The sequence below is a fragment of the Rhinolophus sinicus genome, linkage group LG18 (genome assembly GCF_036562045.2).
Source record: "Rhinolophus sinicus isolate RSC01 linkage group LG18, ASM3656204v1, whole genome shotgun sequence".
Taxonomy (NCBI): Eukaryota; Metazoa; Chordata; class Mammalia; order Chiroptera; family Rhinolophidae; genus Rhinolophus; species Rhinolophus sinicus.
The window spans coordinates 14450869-14473193 of record NC_133767.1 but is presented as its reverse complement, the minus strand read 5'-3'; the positions used below and the strand labels follow the sequence as shown (position 1 = coordinate 14473193).

General features: G+C 47.1%; 1 protein-coding gene across 3 annotated transcripts in view; it reads right to left on the bottom strand.

The window, feature by feature from the left end:
• Positions 1–11504, bottom strand: part of ABCA3 (ATP binding cassette subfamily A member 3) — a 44433-nt gene extending 32929 nt beyond the window's left edge. The window contains exons 1-7 of one of the 3 annotated variants that reach the window (XM_074322817.1): positions 11288–11504; positions 4119–4306; positions 2967–3201; positions 2611–2684; positions 1991–2069; positions 1557–1821; positions 554–681 (exon numbers count right to left, since the gene is read on the bottom strand). In XM_074322817.1, coding sequence (XP_074178918.1) covers positions 554–681; positions 1557–1821; positions 1991–2044 — 447 coding nt within the window. In that variant the 5' untranslated portion in view covers positions 2045–2069; positions 2611–2684; positions 2967–3201; positions 4119–4306; positions 11288–11504. Of the gene's footprint in view, positions 1–553; positions 682–1556; positions 1822–1990; positions 2070–2610; positions 2685–2966; positions 3202–4082; positions 4307–11287 lie in introns of all 3 variants that reach the window. The other 2 variants (XM_074322818.1, XM_074322816.1) reach the window with 2 other exon arrangements.
• Positions 11505–22325: the final 10821 nt, after the last annotated feature.

Here is a 22325-nt window from a genome sequence, read left to right as displayed (position 1 = left end):
AACGTCCACGTGGTCTCAGAATGTCAGAGTGGCTGGTCCTGCCCCAAGCGGGGACAGGAGCCCCACAGGGGCACCTTGGGTGTGCTTTGCCATCCCATCCTTCTCTTGCCGTATACCCACGTGAACTCTATGTCTGAGTGCTAGAGGGATTTGCTGGTTTCCCAGTCTTAATACCACTGGGCAAGCAAAGAACTTTTATTTTTTATTTTTTGGTTTGTTTGAAATATACAACTGAAATGCTAACGCCACATCGTGTTTTAGTCCCAAGTATCTGCTACTTTCTTACTATTTGACTCTATCTACAGAGGCCTGGAGACAAGTAACACCTTTTGACAAATACGAGGACAGAAAGGGCCTTCAGTGACAGCCTATTTTCGGCAGTGACGGGCCGCTTTCTTCAGGCAGGTAAGGTTTCTAACTGCTCTAGCCTGATGGGCTAACGTGTCCCCAGGGCTCTCTCAGTGGGGTCCGAGATGGCACTACTGGACCCAAAGGGACAGTAGGATAGTTACTCCCAGGCCGGCAGAGCGCCTTTGTGGGGCTGGGTCCTCACCGCCAGCGGCAGGGGGTCCTTGCTGTGGTTGAAGGTGTGCTCGAACACCACGGCAGCAAGCACGTTGGAGGAGCGGTTGTCATACCTGACGTAGTCCTCAAAGTCCTTCTCCGAGGCAAAGCCGCGAACTGTGGAGAGCACGGGAGCACAGTTGCCCAATGGGCCCCCCACTTGAAAAATCTGCATGGTTCAGATCATTTGCAGATAAAAGACAAGTTTCTCTAGGGCTGTGCAAACCTTTCCTAAGACTCGAGGAGGCTTTTGTTTTTGGCAGAGAGACAGGCTGCCATGAAGATGGGCAGAAACTCGCAATCACAGCTGCCCCTGGGTTTCTGGCAAGACTGGAGGTGGGGCTGGTAGCAACGCCAAGTCCATAACCCTCCTCCAGGAGGGTGGCCACCCTGAGCTAGGTTCTGCTGCCAGAGTCAGCCTCTCTCACAGCCATAGTGGTGCGTTTCAAAACTTCGAGTAGACACTAACATATAGTTTATTAAATGATTCCCTATCATGGCCCAGACCCCATTTCACATAAAAGGTTTTACTGTGTTTGCTCCATTGAATTAAACAAGACAGGAGGGATCTGCTAAAATCAAGAGGAGAGAAGACGGGATAATACTTTTTATCCTGAAAGCAAAGAGCTCGACAAGGTGACTGGCGTGTGTTCACTGGGAGTGTCCCTCAACAGGCTTCCTAATGACCTTTTTAGAGCCGTCCTCCCCAAACCACATGCCAGCAAAGGTTCTTGGCATTATGCTCTCAAACCGCATCTTAACCTTGTAATTAAAGTGCTTTCCTTGGGTCTGTGGTTGCCTGTTCCCACTGTGGGTAATTGGGAGCTGCTCAAGCTGTCGCATTTGGCCCTCACAATTCTGGGGTCCCCTTTTTGATGAGACACGACAGAGTTGGGGGATTCACCCCAGCGACACAGCCAATGAGAGGACAGGCTGGGCCTGGACAATGGCCTTGAGTCCCACAGAGAGAAGGAGGGCACAGGACGCCTCACCTCTCATGTTGATCACCAGCGCTCTCCTTGCCGTCTCGGTGATGGTCCTCACGGCATCGCTCCGTGACGGGATGTAGGCGAGCTCCCAGGTATCTCCTGGAGGAGGGAAGGTGAAGAACAGGGGCAGCTCCTGGATGGACTGGCCGGGGTATATGGTGGCCTTGGGGACATTCTCCGACTGGATCTTCAAGCGAAGCCAAATCAGGATCCCAGAAAACAGCAAGGGCAGGAGGAGTTCCAAGACCGTCACCAGGACTTTCCGTTTCTGGAAGAGAAATGGAAGCACATGCTGATGGACCGCGAGGCAGAGCAGTGGGCTCCCAGGGCTCCCTCCCACAGCGATGCCACCTCTTCCAGGCTCCGCTCTGCCTCCCTAGGCACCCACATGGTGGGCACGCCCTTCCTCCCGCCATGTCCCCGAGGGTGGGACATACCTGCAAAGTGTAGTTCTTCCACAGCAGGAGTGCCAGCTGCCTGAGCACTGCCATCCTTTCACCAGAGGGACGCTCAGCACTAGTTAAAGACAGAAAGTTAGGAGGTGCCATGAAAATGTGATTTGTGCTTGGGGGAGCACAGGGGAAAGTGGGGAAGATTCGGTTCTGGGACACACACCCTCCTCTCCATGTTTCTCCTCCCCTTTTGCACCACCTTAACTCAAAACAGCACCCAGGAGAGAAAGATACCAGTTCTATTCCTCGCGTTCAAAAAATACACTTTTTTAGGAAACTGACCTTGTTTCTTTCCTAAACGTAAGATCAACAAACGGCTTGTAATGCAATGTGACTGTGGGGGTGGCATTTATCATTTGATAAGTGCCGTTCAGATGTTCGCTGTTCTTCACATGGACGTGCTATTTCTTAGCAAAATATTCAGGCTGATGGAACTGCCCTCTCTGACTGGCTTTACTCTCCACCACACAGAACCAGTAAAAGGAAACTCAGCTTAGTGTCCTGGCTTCAGGGATGACTTCTAAGATTTGGAGAGGGCTGGGGGGTGGGGCACGGGAAGAGACCTGGGATGGGGGCTTGCTGCCCCCTCGGGGGCCCTAACTGACCTTGTTGACCCAGGAGGACACAGGTAGGCAGACACGTGGGTAGGATGATGGAGCGTGCCTTCCCGCCTGGAACCCTAAGGATCAGTGTTTCCTGCTTTAACTCTGAGCATTGGAATGTGAGCCTCCGCACAAGAGTGGCCATTTTCCTCCAAAGAAAATCTATCCTGTGTCACTAAGTTATATTTAAATCCGGCACACAAACTGAGAAAATCTGCTGAGAGATTATCAAACACAAGAGACAGCAGAAACAAGAGCGGGGGTTTAGAAAGGTCTCCCTCAATTTAGGGAAACCCATTTCACTAGCTTTCAGGTGTGACAAGCAGAGATACCGAGCCCAGAGTTCATCAGTGGCTTACCTGCAGGAGACGGAGATGGTCTGAATTAGCTCAGGGAGACCCCGTGCCACCCTGACCACAGAGGCACCAGGTTCCGGAAGCGGCGGGCATGGAGTCCAGGGCGCAGGCCAGGCTGCTGAGCTAAGGAGGGCAGTGAGGGTGGCAGAACAGGGGAGGCCCCAAAGATCTCCTGGTCGCTGTGCACGTGCCCAGGATGCCGGTGGAACTAGAGGAACCCGTCACAGCTCACAGCCCTCTAAGTGGGGAGAAAACTCCATGACTCACGGGGGAAGAATCCCGAGATCAATGAATTGGCTCCACATTCAGGCTGATACTAACCCACGTCATCCATTAAGTGGGTTAAGATAATACAGAAAACTCAGAAAACTGCGCAACAGACATGCCTCAAGTCCCGGTGCCAGCGGAGTGAAAGCTTGTTTGTTTTTTAAAATGGCTCGTTTCACTTTTGGCTTCAGTTGCAAATCATCTCCATTAAAACTCTTTAAGTTAAGCTGTTGCTTTTTTAGAAAAGATGGGTCTGTCCGTGTCTAATAACAGTTACTCAAAATTTATGCTTTAAAGGGTACTCCATAAATATTGGTAGACAATACTACTGCAACAAGTTATTTACAAATTAGTTTCAAATATGGCTTTCAGTTAACTACATGGTTAAAATGTGAAAGAAATTAAAGCTTAAATAGTATGAAGTGCTATTAAGTGGCAACTTAATAAATTATCCAAATTCTTTTAAAATTAACAAGGTGAAAAAATGATCTTAAAAATCAGTTGTAGACAGTCAATAAAAGAGGAGTGATTTCATGATAACCACAGAGGCCTGTGGTTTTTGAAAGGTTTCTCCAAGTGCATTAGGCTAAGAGGAGAAGACAGGACCTTCTGTTGGAACCAGGCATTCTGAGGTCATCGGGCCTGGGCAAGAAGAAGTTTCTTCCTCTACCAAGACGGGAATGTAAGAAGAAAAAAAAAGTCCCAGTTCAAAGAAGTCTTCTGGTCAGAGAGAAGTAGATGACTTCCTTTTCTGGAAAAGTCTGGTCAAGAAAGGACACATCTCTACGCTTAGTCCCCTTTCTAGGCCTGGTTTTGGGGGTGGGGGGAAGGGCCGAAAGACAGACCACCCACCTTCCTGAGGCTGGACAGCAGCAGCTGGGAACTGACCTGAGTCCTGGAAGAGGCTCCTGGCTGCAGTTTCCCTCTGGGGTTAAGGGCGGACTGGCCGGGAGGAGGCGGCCCCGCGCAGAGGGCTCTGGGGTGGGGCCGGCCTGGTGATCTGGCAGATACGGAGCACCCCCGCCTCTCGGGACATCAGGAGGGGCCCAGGACTCGCTGGCATGACTCTCCAGTACCTTTGGGCAAATGGAGGGCGCTAGAGCATAATGTACGTGATAATCATGAAACACCTCCCACCAAGTTAGAAAATCAGACGGCAAAAGAGTTTGCAAGTATGTTCCTTAAAACAGAGCAGATCCGATGACAAAGAAATATGGGTTTAGGAAAACAGAGACCAGACTGCAGGGGTGGCTCTTTGTTCTCTCCTGCTACATTACAAGAAGCTTTTACATGATATACTTTTATGCTTTCGCAGCCTCCTAAGCCAGCTCTGGCTTCTGGTATCATCACCCTTCTAGAGATGAAGAAACCAGGAGGAAAAACCTGGCCCAGGATCACACAGCAAGAAAGCCACAGCGCCATGGTCTGAATCTCCCAGTCTATGTTTCTAATCACGACATCCTTGTATAGCCTACAAGTAGCAAACGTCTTTACGACATTTGTATATATTGCTCCCAAACCAGAACATTAGAAATCAAAAGAAAAAAATGTCCCTGGAGCCCCACCACCTTAGTAGATATTTTATTTATTTGTCTCCCCAGCTTGCTTTTTCGCACATGCCAGGCCTTTTATCTGAAGTCTCACCAAAGGCTATACTTGCATCTGTTCTGTTTACGCAAAACAAGAATTTAAAGGAGAGTCTCGGAATTACAAAATCGGGAAAGCGTTCTGCTTACAAAAGCAAATGTACAAGAAGAAAGGAAGCTGAAGTTCCTTAAAACACTTGACCCTGTGGCACCGAGAGTCTCCAGAAGTGGGAACGGCCTTGACCCAGAACCAGCCCAGGTGGGTTCTACTCTAAGGCAAACACTTGGCCACTTGCGAAGCCGCCACCTCCGCCCCAGGAGAGCCTGTCTGAGAACTTCCCCCTGCAGAGGCTCACTGCAATCCCCCAGGGCCAGAGCCAGGAAGGGAGGGAGAGCTTTTTTTTTCGACTAAAAGGCTTGTTTGCTTACTGTTAAAATATTAAACATTACACAAATCGTTGAGTATTTCAATGTTTGCTTTTTAGGTGAGCAACTGAATTGGTCCAGAATGAGTGCCTACTGCGGGCTGCTAATTTCTGAGAAGTCTCTTGATGACACACAGAATTCCTCTAAAAATGCTTTTCCCAGTAGCTTTTGTTAGTTTAAGAGCTCTGGGTTGTGCAGGTTCATGAGCACCCCTAGGTGTTCAGGGGCCCCCACTCAGCAGTGCTCTTCAGTACATGCTGAGGGGTCCAGACACCTCCACTTTTTTTTTTCATTATGGGCTTAAATATGTCCTCCAATTTCTATGTTCCTCTGCCAAAAAAGTTTTTATTTCTGCATATATGGAACAGAATGGTGTGAACGCTTCTAGAGAGGTCGCTGCTGAACTGGCCTCAAGACCAGCCAACAGAAGTGGATAGGGCCCCTGTGCAAGGAACACACCCCATCATGTCACGTGTTCCTGTCGTACCCCAGACTCAGCACATCTCCTCCCATGGAAGCCTAAGTTTGCACAGGCCTGGAGGGGGGCATGGGTGGGAAGGAGGGGGGTGGGGGTCTCAATAAAGGCACAGGCATACCTACTGATGTCACACAGAGAGCGGACAACCATAGTTCTGCCTTTTGACCACAAGTATGGAATAGAGAATTGGCCCTGTTCCTGAGAACCGAGGTGGCTGAGGACCCATCTCAGCTAGGGAAGCACCTCCATATGGACACGGGGAGTCCCCAGACGTCCGCAGTACTAAAGGTCTACCTACGCCTATACACACTGAGGAAGGCAGGGCAGGTACTTAATTCATGTTTGCTGCTAGAATCCGTGGTCTTTTAGGATACACAAGACAAAAACAATTATTCATCTAACAAACATTTGGCAAGCGCTCACTGCGTGAGGGGCGCTTGCTCCAGGTAGTAAGGATTTGGACATGAAAATCCCAGTGTCCTTAATCCAAGGAGTTCACAGTCTGAATGTCCGCATGTATTGTTATTGCTATAACTGAAGCCAAATAAAGCATCATGAGATTCCGGAGAAGACCAAATTTGCACACGTGCTCGCGCACACACACATGCATGTATGTGTGTGTGTGTGTGTGTGTGTGTGTGTGTGTGAGAGAGAGAGAGAGAGAGAGAGAGAGAGAACGTGCGTGCTCTGGGAAGGCCCCCAGGTGGAGGTTACATGGGAGTCTGGTCTCAAGTTTCTTGTTAGTTGGGGTGGGGAGGGCATGACAAGATCATGGAGACCTGAAAGGGTGTGTGGGGAACAGCATGTAGTTCTGAGTGGTGAGTGGGGTACAGCAGGGAACGAGCCAGAAAGGAAAGCTGACAAGGACATGGGTGCTGTGCCCAGAAGGGAGATGGGGTGGGGCCGGGCGGGGAGAGGGTGTCCAAATATGCAGTAATGCTGCTCCATGGTGTTTTATTTTGCTTAATCTTTTACCCAGGACACGGCCTGTTTGGGGGGGGGGGGCCCTACATATGTGAAAATGTCTAATTCAATGGATTCTGCAGATAAAATGTCCAAATACCAATAAACTGTAAAGAACAGGCTGAAAACAGCAGGCACATTTACAGAGTACGGTCCCTGCCAGTGAACCCCATTATTGGTCCCCAAGTGGGGTGAGAAAGATAGATCTGCTGGAGTAAAGGAATGGTGAGAAATTCTACTTGTAAGTAGTTTTCTTCAAAAATGAGACAAAAAAATTGGCTTTACTAATATTTCATCCATGGACAGACCCTGGCACCCTTGCTGGCCTGTGTGTGTCAGCTGCCATGGCACCCTGACATTGGAGGATGGGTGCTATGACACAGGGGTGACAGCAGGCCCCTGCCCACTAGTTTACTTTAAGCTTCTCAGACATGTTGGAGTTTACATACTTCAAGATATCATGGTTGTGATTCATTAAAAAACAAAAACAAGACTCTTAAATAGCCAGAGTTTTACAATACTTGTAGCTACTCGGTAAGTGACCATGAATATCTTTCGTGACACAGAGGTTCACTGGCTATCCTGCGATCTAGAACTTAAGGGAAAAGTGTACATTTTCTTTCACAAAACGTTCCAAATCTGGAGACCTTTTTCTTTTCTTTTTTCCAATGGTAAATGACTGCAGCAGTGTGTCAGCTACCTTATTTCTTCTAAGCCCACACACTCAAATCGGTCCCTTTAAGGAACAGGGGACAATGAGTGAAAGTTATGTCCTTTCAAAAGAATCTGTGCCAAGAACAGAGAATTTAGGAAAACAGATGTTTGGAGAAGCTTCCACAATTGTGTGACTGTTGTCAAAGATGCTGCAAAGTCACCATCTACACGACCACTTCCACCTGTACACCAAAAGCTCTGGGAACCAGATTGCCACCTTCTCTGAGAGCCCCTGGACATTTATCAACCCAAACTCTTCAAGAGCCCTTGCGTGACTGGTGAGAGGGACTGAAAAACAAGTACCAGGCTTGCAGCACAGTCTCTGCCGTCATGAGGCACCTGGTTACCTGGGAATGCCACGCACCCCAAGAACCAGGACACAGAACCAGACCTCCAAATGCTGGGACAGTTTCACCATTTTATAAATGGGATGTCGACGTAATCAGATGGCTTTCTTTTAAAAGCAACAGAGGTTTGTCCAATAGATTTTTGTACCACTGATACACTGAAAAAATTTGTGTTCACTTCACCTCTGACCTCTTTAAAAGTTCTATATTCGTGTATATGTCTATGTCCATAATATTCAGGATAAGAATACACGACTATAATTTACAAATAAATGAAAAATATATGGGGGTACATGCTCAAATTCTTTTACACAAGAAAGCGCACGAGAAAAAAGTTTGTAGACGACTTATTTACACAAGTGGCCCCGGCATGGATGAGGTGGGAAGAAATCCATCGGGCTGTCATTGTCCAAAAGCCACTCCCCACCCCCCAGGCCAGGTCCCAGGTTGTAGTCCTTTGCATTGGGAGGCTCAGGTGGAGACTCAGGATGCTGCTTTCACACTCAACACCGCTACCAGCTCTGTTCAGGGTTGGGGGCAGCCATCTCCCTGGATCGCATGGCTCTGAGTTTATACTAAAGCTCCTGGTGGGGTTGGAGGGTATATTTTTAAGCCAAAGATGTGGCCCACAGGAGGCTATCAGGGGAGTGCTACAAAATCTGCGCCGCTGCCTGCTTTTCTAACCCCTGCTGTGGCCTCAACCATTCCCAGTCCTGCTGGCTGGTCTGCCTCTCCAGGTGTAGGAAATGAGGTAATGAGGCAACTGAGCATCCCCAGGGAGAGGTAACCAAGGACCTTCTGCAAGGAGCAAGACAGCCAGCTCAATACTGAGCTCCAGCAAAGGTGCCTGCCTGCCTGTTGACTCCAAATCTCTTCAAATGCACAAACAACTCTGAGCCATTCAGGGGGACGGGCACTGCCCAAGTTCCCCAGCACAGGGACTGACACACCGTACACTTTCCCAGGGGGGTCTGGGCCTTCTGTGGTTTTGTCTGCTTGGAATGTCACCCACGGTACGTGTCTCCACCTCCTGAAATCCTACCTGTCATTTCCCAGCCCAGCCCTACCCCTCTGTGAAGCAGCCACTGGTAACCCTGGCTGAATGAAGGGTTCTTCATCTTGGCTGCACGACAGAATCTTCTGGGGCACTTTAAGATAGAAACTGGGGGCGGCCAGATGGCTCAGTTGGTTAGAGCGAGAGCTCTCAACAACCAGGTTGCCGGTTCAATTCCCACATGGGATGGAGGGCTGCACCCCTGCAACTAAAGATTGAAAACAGCAACTGGACTTGGAGCTGAGCTGCGCCCTCCACAACTAGATTGAAGGACAACGACTTGGAGCTGATGGGCCCTGGAGAAGCACACTGTTCCCCAATTTAAAAAAAAAAGATAGAAACTGACATCTGAGGCCCCCCACCCCCACCCCGGAAATCCTGGGCATGGATCTGCCAGCTGATTCTAACGTGCAGCCAGGGCTGAGCCCTTCTGCTCTCGTGCCATGCCATCATTCCTCCACTCCTCCACCTCTGAACACATGCAGCAGCCGCAGCAGCAGCTTTTCTAGATGTCTCATGTGTACTTATCTCATTGTCGTATGTCACCATTACTTGTGAATAAATCATCGTCTCGTTAGCTCCACCTAAGGTCCCCATGTGTAGGGACCACATCAAGTTAGTCTTTCAATGGTGCACAGAGCCTTACACATCATTCTCCCCAGAGTTCTAGAATGCTTCCCTCTCAACAGACTCAAAAACAGAGGAGTCCACTGCCATCTTGGGAAGCAGGTCTGGAGAAGAAACTATTAACCAAGGCGTCTTACCTGGGCCTTCCCAGACTAAGTCAAAACAGGTGCCCATGAGACTGCCTGGCACATGCACTGTGAAAGGCTATTGTCTTTTTTTTTAATTTTTATGTTATATAAATTTTATTGGGAAATATTGGGGGACAGTGTGTTTCTCCAGGGCCCATCAGCTCCAGATAGTTGTCCTTCAATCTAGTTGTGGAGGGCGCAGCTCAGCTCCAAGTCCAGTTTCCGTTTTCAATCTTTAGTTGCAGGGGGCGCAGCCCACCATCCCATGCGGGAATTGAACCAGCAACCTTGCTGTTGAGAGCTCCAGCTCTAACCAACTGAGCCATCCAGCCACCCCAAGGCTATTGTCTTTTTAAAAACAGCTTGAGCTACTCTCATTCCAAAGGCTGTCTCATCAGAATGGCGGTAATTCACCTTAGAGAGGAAATGATGCCATCCTGTTTGTCAGATATAATAAGCAAGGGTTCAGTTTTTTAAAAAAAATTCTCTAAGAAGTTAAAAAAGAGGGTAGGAGAGGTTCTAAGGGCCTCCATGTTTACCTATTTTCTGTTTCTCTTAGATATCGCACAGTGCAAACTTTCTAAAGGAAAACAGTCTTCATCTTTTCAAGTTTACAAAAGGCAGCATCAAAATGCACGAAATCAAATGATACAGTTGCTCACAAGAAAAGAGCATAACTCTTTCACTTGCACCTTGCCTGGGTCTCCACGCCTTTAAAGGGTCTCAGCCACTCATTCATCAAGCGTTTCTTGAGTGCCTGTCACGTGCCAGGTGCTGGCTATACGCTGGGAAAACAAATCAGGACAAGACCCAGTCCTTGCCTTCAGGAAGCTCACAGTTCAGGAGGCAAAGAGGCCAACTAACACAAATAATTTTATAAGGCAACGGCTTAAACTAAACCACGTCCAAAGGGTGAGGAGGGGCCATGCATTTATGCACCAAACATGTACCAAACCTACACCTGTCCTCAGCCCTCCTGCAAGAGACAGGCCCTGCCCTCATGAAGCTTACAGCGAACTGTGTAGAGCAGATACCCGTGTAAACAAAAATTCGCACCAAATCCAAACTGACCATGGACACCAGAGGTTGTACTTAGGTTGGTTGCAGGCTGCTCCGCCTACACCAGGAGTTTCCTTCCGTCTGTCTCCCACACAACTCCCACCACTAACAGTGGACCCCCGGACTCCCGCTGGACCCGTTCTGTGACTGAGGGTTTCAAGCAAGGTGGATTCCAATATGGGGAAGCATTCCCACCCACACTGGGAATCTCTGCACTGGGAGATGAGCCAGCAGCATCCTTGGCGGCCCTGCCTCGGCTTCCCAGCCTGGGATGCAGCGTGTCTCTAGCAGGCAGGTGCCCGAAGTGCCCGCTAGAAGAATGCCGGCGGGTCTAATCTCGGCTTGGCACAAAGGATGCTGCAGCGATTCTATCTCCGAGAAGGTTTAAGTTTCTCTGAGGCTGCCAGCTTCAACGACCTGCCTAAGGGGATGGGGACACGCCCAGGGGCTCGGGCGGAGGGGACGCCTGAGTCAGGGCGGCCTGGCGCAGCGGAGAGATGCACCTGCCGGGCTGGCGCAGGCGGGAGCCGGCAGGGCGGGGGCGGTGCAGGGCCGCGGGGGTCGGGGCAGGCTGGCTGGGGCTGGGGGCAGCCCGGGCGGGGAAGCGGCCCCGCAGCCGGGGCCCTGTGAGCAAACGCGCCCGAGCGCGCGGCGGCGGGTCCCGGCGACACTCACCAACCCTGGGCGCTGTGGCGGCGGCGGCCGGCGCGCGGCCCTCTCGCCGGGTCCCCTCCCTCGGTCCCCGGCTCCACTCCGGCCTGGCGGCGGCGGCGACAGCTGACAGCTACTAGGCCGCCAGGGTGCAGAGGGGGCGCCTGCGACCCGCGACAGGCCCACGGACCCGGCGGCTTGCGCTCCTCCAGGGGGCGCGCCGGCCGGCTCGAGCGTGCGCAGTGGGCCACCCCTGCGGGTACCCGCGCACCCCGCCCTGCTCGCGCCTGCGCAGTGCCCTGCTCACCGGGCCGCGGCCGGCAGGGGGCGCGCGACGCCGGGGCAGAGCGAGGATTCGGTCCTTGAGGAAGAGTGTTGTCTACTGACGCTGCCAAGTCCCTGAAGTAGTCTTCGCGGGAACCTCGACCTTCGCTGGCCTTCCTGCATTTCCCCTCCAGCACTAACTTTTGTTGGGGGGGGGGCCTCTTCTCCTCACGGAGAGGGTGTGGCCCCTCGCTGGGCATCGCCCTTTGTGGGAGGCTTCTCTCGTGTATTGGGGACCCAGTCCAACCTGGTTGTCATTGGGGGGGCGGTGGGTTATTGTGGGGGGGGTCTCTGGTCCGGCTCCCCACATAAGAACACAGAATAAGGTGAGGCCAAAAAGGAACACTCATGGAGCCATAGATAGGGGAGTCATAACCTGTCTATGGGTATGATAGGGTAGGATTAGGCCACCTTGAACCGGAGGGTTCCAAGACCAAGTTGGGGGGGTCACCTTGGGCGCAGAGAGAGCCAGACTATAGTCTCGCTGGCGGCTGGGTGGGGACACAGGACACAGGAGCCATATGATCCATAATCTGCTGTCTGCTTCTCTCCCAACCGACCCCACTTGCTAACTGCAATCCGCGCTTGCTTCTTCAGCCACGGCAGTTATATCAGTGGCTAATGGCTAACCAGTAACAGCTGATGGCCAACCAGTCACAGCTGAGGCTGAGTGCCTGGAAACTGCTGTCTGGGACTCTGTCCCCACCCTGATGCTGATGGCTGCCAGGGCAGGCGAGGCCCTAGGAGGGCAAGCAACTTCCTAGAAAATGGCTGTAGGGGTGGGCAGGAAGACCGGGCGTCCAGGGGTGTGGCCACGGTCACTGGGCGCGGTTCAAATGCGCAGGGAGGCCTGGGAGTCTGGAGATGTGGTGGAGTCACCTCAGGAAGGAGGTGCACAGGTTAGGTAGGATTGGGCCACCTTGGACCGGAGGGTTCCAAGACCAAGTTGGGGTCACCTTGGGCAAAGAGGGAGCCAAAGCTGGATTGGAGCCACATTGGACAGGAGAATCATGAGTCAGGTTGAGGGTCTCCCTGGACATGAGGGTAGCAAGGTTGGGCGGAAGTCACCTGGGACTGAGAGGGTCCCAGGGAAGGGATCACCTGTGGCAGAAGGGTTGTGAGTCAGGGTGGGGTTACCTTGGACCGGAGGGTTCCAAGACCAAGTTGGGGTCACCTTGGGCAAAGAGGGAGCCAAAGCTGGATTGGAGCCACATTGGACAGGAGAATCATGAGTCAGGTTGAGGGTCTCCCTGGACATGAGGGTAGCAAGGTTGGGTGGAAGTCACCTGGGACTGAGAGGGTCCCAGGGAAGGGATCACCTGTGGCAGAAGGGTTGTGAGTCAGGGTGGGGTTACCTTGGACGGGAGGGTACTGGGCGAGGTAGGAATCACCCGTGCAGGAGGGTCACATGGCAGGGGTGGGGCCAGGTGAGGGTGGCCTGGGCTGGAGTGTGGACTGTGCAGCGCCCACTGTCACCACAGTCTGGCCCAGTCGGGTCCCCAAGTGCCCAGATCTCCAGCGCCTCAGTGGCCTGATGACTATGGGGATCCTCCAGCGGCCCCAGACGCACCTGGGGTCCCCAGCAGGTGGGCCCCTCAGCTGTCCCTGCCCGGCCTCTGGCGGTTCCTGGCAGTGGTCGCTGGGCCTTAGTTTGCTGGTGCACCTGGGGCGCTGCCTGCTAATCAGTCCGGCTCCTGTCTCCGCTTTCAGTGCCCTTTGGGATCAGGATGCGACAAACTGAAAGGTAAGGATCCAAATCGGGAGGTTGAATTCTCCTGCCACCCTAAGCCTCCTTATGGATTAGTGATGGAGCATCTCAGTGCCCTGTTTGATTTTCTTCATAGCACCGTTTACTATCTGAAGTAGCATTGTTTACATTTCTTCCCTATGTCTCCCTCACCAGAAGGTGGTTTCAGGAGGAAAGGGATTTTGTCTAGTTCATGGCTACCTGAACGCCTGGCATGGAGGAGGCACTTGGTAAATATTTGTTGAATAAAAAAATCATGGGGCCAACCCTGTGGCTCAGGTGGTTGGAGCCCCGTGCTCCTAACGCCCCGGGGTTGTCGGTTTGATTCCCACTTGGGCCTGTGAGCTGCGCCCTCTACAGCTAAGATTGTGAACAACAGCTCTCTCTGGAGCTGGGCTGCCCTGAGCAGCCGGAGGGTCAGTATGGGATACTGTGTGCTGTGCGGGCCTACCTCTGGCTGGCAACCCACGGCCTCAGCCCCCGGGAGCACAAGGCTCATAACACCAGCATGGGCCAGGGAGCTGTGTCCTACACAACTAGACTGAGAAACAACGGCTTGAACCAGAGTGTGGGGGGCGAGGCTGAAGAAGGGGAAAAAATAGTCACAAAGACCTGGTTTTAAGTCTTAACATCTTAACTAGTAGACATGTCATTTTACCTTTGTGAACCTCAATTTCCTATCCCTAAAATTAAAACAATGATAGTAATAATACCAAACTCAAAAGATTTTTGTTATGGTCAAATGAGAAAATGCGTAAGTGCTTATTACAATGCCTGGCACATAAATGTCAAATAAATGGTATAATAATATAATGTGATTATAACTAGAAACTTTGTGGGGACAGAGACAGGAGTGCAGTTTCCAGGCTCTCAGCCTGGCTTGGGTAGTAGATGGCCGTAAGCTGTGACTAGTTGGCCATCAGCTGTTACCGGTTAGCCATTAGCCACTGATATAACTGCCATGGCTAAGCTATCAAGCACGGACTACAGCTAGCAAGTGGAGTCGGTTGGCAGCGAAGTGGTCGGCAGGTTGCAGATCGTGTGGCTCCTGCTTCCTGTGTCTCCAACCCAGCTGCCAGCGAGACTATAGTGATATGACTCCCCTATCTATGGCTCCGTGGGTGTTCCTTTTTGGCCTCACCATGTCCTGCGTTCTTATGCAGGGAGTGAGACCAGAGACCCTGCATGACAGACCCTGCATGATAGCCTGGTCTTTATAATGACTATATAGAAAATAAATAATTGGATGCAATTACAGGATGAGTAGGGTAGTGGATTATTGTGTTGCAAACATCTTAAAAACCCTCTTTCCCCATCATTCCTCAAAGACTGCACTCCCTCCTCCCAACCAAAGTGTCTACCAGAAAATTCTATACACCTGGCTGATCATTCCTTCCTCCACCCTGAGTCTCCCTCACATAATCTTTTTTCTTTCGAAAACCAATCCTTGTCATTTCCAAATTAGATTGTGTGTTTTTTTCCAGCTCTCTCTAAACCTGATCCCGGTTCTGCATAACCAAATCCAGGAGCAGAGCTGGCTGACTCAGAATTTCCCTTAGATGGAAGGTGAGGGTGGGGGATACTGGAAAAAGAATCCCCACACAGATCAAGACAGTTTCAAAAAGTACTAATTTTATATCTTTGTTCTTAATCATGTCAGGGTGCCTGCTATTGTAATTATCAGTAATTATCATAATCATGAACTGGGAGGGTGTGACAGTCACTGGCAAAGGAAGAATGTTATAAGCAGAGTTCAGGCTCTGGATTCCTGTTCAAAAACAACTGCCCACAGTGGGCTGGACCCTTTTAATGTTCCTCAACAGTCACTGAAAAATGTATCAAACTTCTGCTCAAGGGCCACTACTCCAAAAACAAGCCAAACCTGCATGCTCCCTCTAGTCTTTTCCCTCCACATGGAGGCCGAGGAGTCTTAATTTGTTCAAAGTCACACAGTAGAGCTGAAACTAGAACCCTGGTGTTCAGGTTCCTGGGCTCTTTAACACCCTCTGGTATGTAAATTACTCATTCATATAACATGAATATATGCTGAGAAATTACATGGTATACTCCTTGGAGTTTCCATGGCTCAGACGTTTCTCAAAATGGCTGGCAAAAGTTAAAGTGGCTGGATGGTGACATAAATCTTATGGCTTTATAAAAGGCAGTAAAACTGGTCATTACAATAATTGGCGGACATATATACACTAGATGCGTTTTTGAAATGAAACCATGTAAGCTATTTCTTTTGCGAGGACACAAATACTGTCTATCTATCAATCATTTATATATGTATATGCCTATATATGGTTTTTTTTGTTTTGTTTTACAGCAGTGCCCAAGTTACTGGTATTCAATGCAGAATTTTAGAATAGGACTTCTCTGATTGTTTCCATAGGAACAATGTTATAATTGGGCAATATGTTCTTGACCAACGGCTGTACACACATCCTTCATTCAGTGATTGACAGGTATTATATTGTAGTGGTTAAAACTGGTTATTGACTCTGGCCACACAGCCCCAAATTGAATCTTAATGTCTTACGTAACTGTTCTGTGTCTTGGTTTCCCCGTGCAAAAAGGGGAAGATGTGGTACCCTCTTGATAGGATTGTTGTGAGGATTCAATGCATTAAAACATATAAAATATTTAGAAAAGTGCTTGGCAAGGACCCAGTTTCCAGTTTTGGGGAGATTATAAGTAAAGTCTTCTATAATAATATGTGTACAGGTCCTTGTGTAAAAATAAAATTTTTACATTTGAAATAAAAATTTTCACTTTTCTTGGGTAATAACTTAGGAATGAAGTGTATGTTTAGCTTATAAGGAACTTTACAAGAAACTGCAAAAGTATGTTCCCATGTGGTTGTACCATTTTACATGAGACTGCCAATATATAACAGTTCCAGTTGCTGTGTATCTTTGCCAGTACTTTTTAAAAATTGAGCCCTTCTAATAGCTATGTACAGTATTGTGGTTTAAATTTGCATTTCCCTAATGACTAATGATGTTGAGCATCTTTTCATGGTCTTATTTGCCAATCATATATCCTTTTTGGTGAAGAATCTTCCATTTTTTTCCCCATTTAAAAAATTGATTTTTGAGTTTTGAGAGTTTTATATATCTGGATACAACTCCTTTGTTAGATAAGCCACTTGCATATATCTTCTCCCAGTCTGTGGCTTGTCTTTTCATTCTGTTAGTCTTCTGCAGAGAAAAAGTTTTTAAAATTTTGATGGAGTCCAATTTGACAATTTTTCTTTAATGCTTTTGGTGTCATAGTTAAGAAATCTTTGCTTAATCCAAGGTCACAGAAATGTCCTCCTGTATTTTTTTCCTAGAAGTTTTATATTCTTAGGTTTTGCATTTAGATCTGTGCTCTATTTTGAATTTTCTATAATGGATTGAGACATAGATCAAAGTGGTTTTTCTTACCCCACACATGGATTCCAGTTATTCCACCACCGTTTGTTAAAGAGACTATTCTTTTTTTGAATTCCACTTATGTCAAAAATTGACCATAGGTCTCTTTCTGGACTGTCTTTTCTGCCTCATTGATCTATGTGTACATTTTCGATCTTTTAGCCCAGGGTTTGGCAAACTTTTTCTATAAAGAGCAGATAGCAAATTTTTAGGCTTTGCATGCTAACAGGCAAAATTGAGGATATCATGTAGATACTTGTTATATAAGAGACAAAACAAGTTTCCACAAAATTTTTATTAGTAAAATTCAATATAATAATTGAATACAATTTTTTTGGTAATATATATCTACTAATGAGGAAAATGGAGTTCTTTTTTATGGGATAACTTATTGCTTAGCTGGGGTTCAAAGACAGTGTTCCCTACCATCAAAACTGATAGTAAATGTTCAGCTATTAATGCTGATCTATAATGCAATTTTGTTTGTTTGTTTCTTTCTTTCTTTCTTTTGTAATTTTTATTGGGGAACAGTGTGTTTTTCCAGGACCCATCAGCTCCAAGTCAAGTCATTGTTTTCAATCTAGTTGTAGAAGGCGCAGCTCACTGGCCCATGTGGGAATCGAACTGATGACCTTGGTGTTATGAGCACTGCGCTCTAACCAACTGAACCAACCGACCGCGCTGAGATTTTGTGTATTTCACCATGAAGATATATTGATTGAGTCAATTTATGGCTTGAAAAGCATTGATAGAATTCTATTAGAGTCCTCTCTTGATATTTATCATTTAGAAAGTCATAATGTTATAGGTTAATCATATCCAATTGAAGGTTATGTGGAAACTCCTCAATTGCACATTTAAATGGATTTTGAAATATCAAAATTTTCATTGCAGTTACATCAAGGTCTGAAAAAAAATGCTGCTGGAACTAGTTTGAGCTTGGAAGATATATCAGCTGCAAATTTGTGTGAAATGGAGATTTCACTTCTTGTTTTAGCTTTTGACAGCATGCCATTGCTTAAAGCAGCTTGCCATTACTTATTATTCAAATGTTGGTTGCCATCAAAATGACTGTACCACAGTATAAGTTTCACAAATAAGTACTGCAAAAGCCGACTTCAAAAGCTATTTGATGTTCAGTAATAGTGGTTGAGGGCAGTTCTTCCAGCCTTTGAAAGTTCTCAAAACCATTTTTTGTTTGCAGGTTGTAGAAAATCAGGTAGTAGGCTGGACTTGGCCCATGGGCTATAGTTTGCCTGCTTATACTTCAGCAATACCATATAGTCTTGATTAGTATAGCTTTGTAATAACTCTTGAAACAAGGTAGTATGATATGAGTCCTCCAGTTTTGTTCCCTTTTCAAAATGATTTTGGCTGTTCTAGTCCCTTTGCCATTTCATATAGATTTTAGAATTAGTTTTCTTCCTCCCACCACCACATCAAAATTACAACTAAATTATAGAGCAATTATTGAGAACCACCTGGGAACTAGCTGAACAGAAGTCCTATAACTAAGAATATAAAGAATGAACCACAAAACAGGTAGGAAGGGTGGAGACTTGGATCTGGCAGGTCTCACACCCATGGTGTGGTGAATAAGAATCAGGAGAGATATCTTAGCTGCAGAGGTTGCCCCTGAAGAATGAGGAGGGTCCCAGCCCGACACCTGGCTCCCCAGCCTGGGGCACCATTGCTGGGAAGATGAAATCCCATAATATCTGTGAAGACCACAAGGGATTGCATCTGAGTGAGATGGAGGGCTGCTGGAGTCTTAGGTGTACCTCTTGAGGAGCCTGCACATGGACTCACTCACTCACAAACTCACTTGCTCCAAGCTCCAGCACAGAGGAAGCAGCTTAAAAAGTGCCAGGGACATAGGGGAGAGGGGCAAGAGCTAGAGGGGCAGGTATCAGGTAAGCTCTCTCTACAATGGAAGCGTTGTCAGGTGCCATTGTTCCTTTGTTGAGCCCTCCCCCCATCCAGCCCATAGGTGCAGGCAGGCATCAAATCTGAGCTCTCTTCTAACCTGGCTAACATTGCTGTGCCCCACCCCACCCCCCGCCTTAATGATTCCCTGAGACCCCACCCCACCCAACTCACGTACCTGGCCCAAGCCATTAACAGTTACTTTTCCATATAAGTGGCCTGCCTCAACTTGTGCTACAGACTTTTGTAAAATCTCTCAAAGGGCGACAAACCCCAAATGAGCAGCATCTGGCCTTAGTGTGCCCTCTCCTTTTTGCTAAGCAGCCACGAGCCCAGCACAGTCAGTGTCAACTTGCATTGTAATTCCCAGCAGATGACCCCATGTCTGGCATAAGCTGCAGCCAGCATTGGCTTGGAATGCAGCTACAAGTAAGGGGCCACAAACCTGGCACAAATGGTCAATGAGGAAAATGGAGTTCTTTTTTATGGTCCCAACTGTGCAGACCAATTAGATAAAGGTACCTCTCCGAATGGACCAATTAGCAAAAAAAACATTATTTCTTACAGTTGACCCAGCTTTGTGCCAGGATGAATGGAGTTCAGACTGGATCTCCCCTTGGCCAGGTGCCCTTATGGCGGGAACAGCCCTCACAATGACCCAATGACTCTGGGTTAACATTTCCAGAACAATGTTAGAAAACAATGTTGCAGCTGGCATTCTAGTCTTGGTTCTGCCTTAACTGAATTCTGCTACTAGTCACCAGAAAATATCTTTGCTTTTGATTAGAGATATATATTTTTAAACATTTTTTATTGGGGAATACTGGGGAACAGTGTGTTTCTCCAGGGCCCATCAGCTCCAAGTCGCTGTCCTTCAATCCAGTTGTGGAGGGCGCAGCTCAGCTCCAAGTTTTCAATCTTAGTTGCGGGGGGGGGCACGCAGCCCACCATCCCGTGCGGGAATTAAACTGGCAACCTTGTTGTTCAGAGCTTGCGCTCTAATCAACTGAGCCATCCGGATGCCCTGTATTTTTTTTAAGTATGTTATAAACAAGTCTTTTTCTAAGGTTTTGGGTGTTTTCTGTTTTTTTTTAAGATCCAGAAATAGATGGTGAATTTTATCAAATGCCCTTTGGAATTCATTAACATAGTAATATGTTTTTAATCCTTTGACCGAACAATATGGTAAATTATACATAATAGTGAAAATATTGAATCATTCCTATATTTCTGCGATGAATTTTCCACTTGCTCATGGTGTACTATTCCTTTAATGCACTTCTGGATTCTATGTGTTATCAAGGACTTTTATGTCTTCAGTGAGAATGGGTTTTAGTTTTTAAATCTATCATTGTCAGATTTTGGTATCACTGTTATGCTAACCTGATTTTTAAATATTGGAGGTTTTCTATCTCTATGGATCAGAATGATCTATTGCTTGTAGTTTAGAACAACTCACCCCTTTGAGTTATTTGCACTTGCACTGCTTTGAGGTATCTCTGACAACTTTCTCAATTTCTTCACAATTTATTTGAAGAAATATTTAGACTTTTAGAAAACTCCCTTCCTTTATTAAGTTGATGATATCTATTTTCCTAAATAATCAACCTACCCCAGGCAGGTTGAAAAATTTGTATTTGCAGAGACTTACAAAAAGCAGTTAGGTTTCTAGGCATCATCAGTTATTCTTAGTTAACCTGTCACTCTGTTGGCTCCCTTTTTGTGTTGACTGAATGTACTAGTGAATTGTTTATTTTAGAAATTTTATTTCCCTACTTAGCAGTGCTTCTTTTCCCTTTTCTAATTCAAACTTTCTGCTATAAAACCATGTGTTGCTAAGAAATTTAGAGTTAAGAAAACTTATTACAGAGACAATTCTTTCAATGGAAAAGGGCTGTCGTAGACTGGAGGTCATCACATGTGTCGTAACAACGGTCCTTTTCTTGCCAGAATCTCAACCATGGTATTTTAGAAATACCTGTAAACATGTAGCTACATAAACTGAGCATTTGATTATATCTAGCTTTTACTTAGGAGATACCGCTTTTCTTTCCTGTCATGCGAATGATAGTTTTGAAGTATCATTTGCATACTTAACATCCCTGATCGTGGTTGCTAGCGATGCTAGTGACCATAAGAAGTTCTTACAGCTGTGAAACTGCACAGCTAGTTTCCTGAACCAGTTTAACCAGTGATGGTCTGTGTAATTAAAAAAAAAAAATCATCCATATACATAATTAACTGATTTTTAATTTATGTGGGTTTCTAAATTCTAATTTAATAGTGAAAGGGTTTAGGATTATGATTTTACTCATCAACATAATTTTTTTAAAATAGACTATTTTTTAGAGCAGTATTAGGTTCACAGAAGAATTGACGGGAAGGTACAGATGTTCTCCATATACCCCTCGCCACCTTATAGGCACAGCCTGTCCTATGATCAACATCCTGCACCAGAGCGGTGCATTTGTTACCATCCATTGTGACATTGACACATCACTATTCCCCAACGTTTATAGCTTACAATAGGGTTCACTACTAGTGTTGTACATTCAGTGGGTTTTGACAAATATGTACTGATGTGTATCCATCATACACAAGTTTCACTGCCCTAAAAATCCCATGCTCTACTTTTATCCTTCCCTCCCCAACAACCCCTGGCAACTACTGATTCTTTCACTGTCTCCATAGTTTTGCCTTTTCCAGAATGTCTTATCATTGAAACCATACAGTGTATAGCCTTTTCAGACTGGCTTCTTTCACTTAGTAACATGCATTCAAGTTTCTTCCATGTCTTTTCATGGCTCATTTCTTTTTAGTGCTAAATATTTCATTGTCTAGATATACCAGTTTATTTATCCTTTTCCCTATTGAAGGACATCTTGGTGGCTTCCAAGTTTTTGGCAATTATGAATAAAGCGGTTATAAACATCCATGTACAGGTTTTCATGTGGACATTGTTTTTGGGACTCAGGGGCCAAGGCAGAAGGAAGCAATAATCTGAGGGCATGAGAGGCCTTATCTATGGTAAGAGACAGAACTCTATGGCTGCCACGCAGGCTTAAGTCCTCTGGTTGGATAGAATATCTGGTTTTAGTTACTAGCCTAGGGAACCAACATAATGTAAACCAATGGGCAGCCGACTGATATTTTATTGGAATTTTATTTCCAGAGGTGGGAAATATTTAATAAGTAAAGTCCTGTAATTACTCAACCCCTAAGATAACTTCCCAAAACCAATACCAATAGGAAGTGGGCCACAACAGCACTGCAGCTCAGAAGGGCAATCGCCTCCAATTCCCTTCTTGTGAAGGGCTGTGAAAGATGGCAGATACAACCAGTCTCCCTCTTCCAACGTATGTTGGATGACTTGGGTGGTCATATTCTCATTTTTGAGCCCCAAGTACCAGACCCCGGGGAGTCACATCTAGACCAGGACCAGAAGAATGCACATCGCCCAGAGCCTAGCCTTGATCTAGATGCAGAACCCGTCCAAACCTAGATCTTCTTTTGGAGAGGGAGCAAGTGTGTTTTATGTTGTTCATAGATGGTTTATTATATTAGGCAGAGAAGTTTTTAAATGTTATATACAGGATTCCTTTTTTTCTGGGCAGCAAAGGAGATAGGTTTCCCTCCCTTCTGCTGC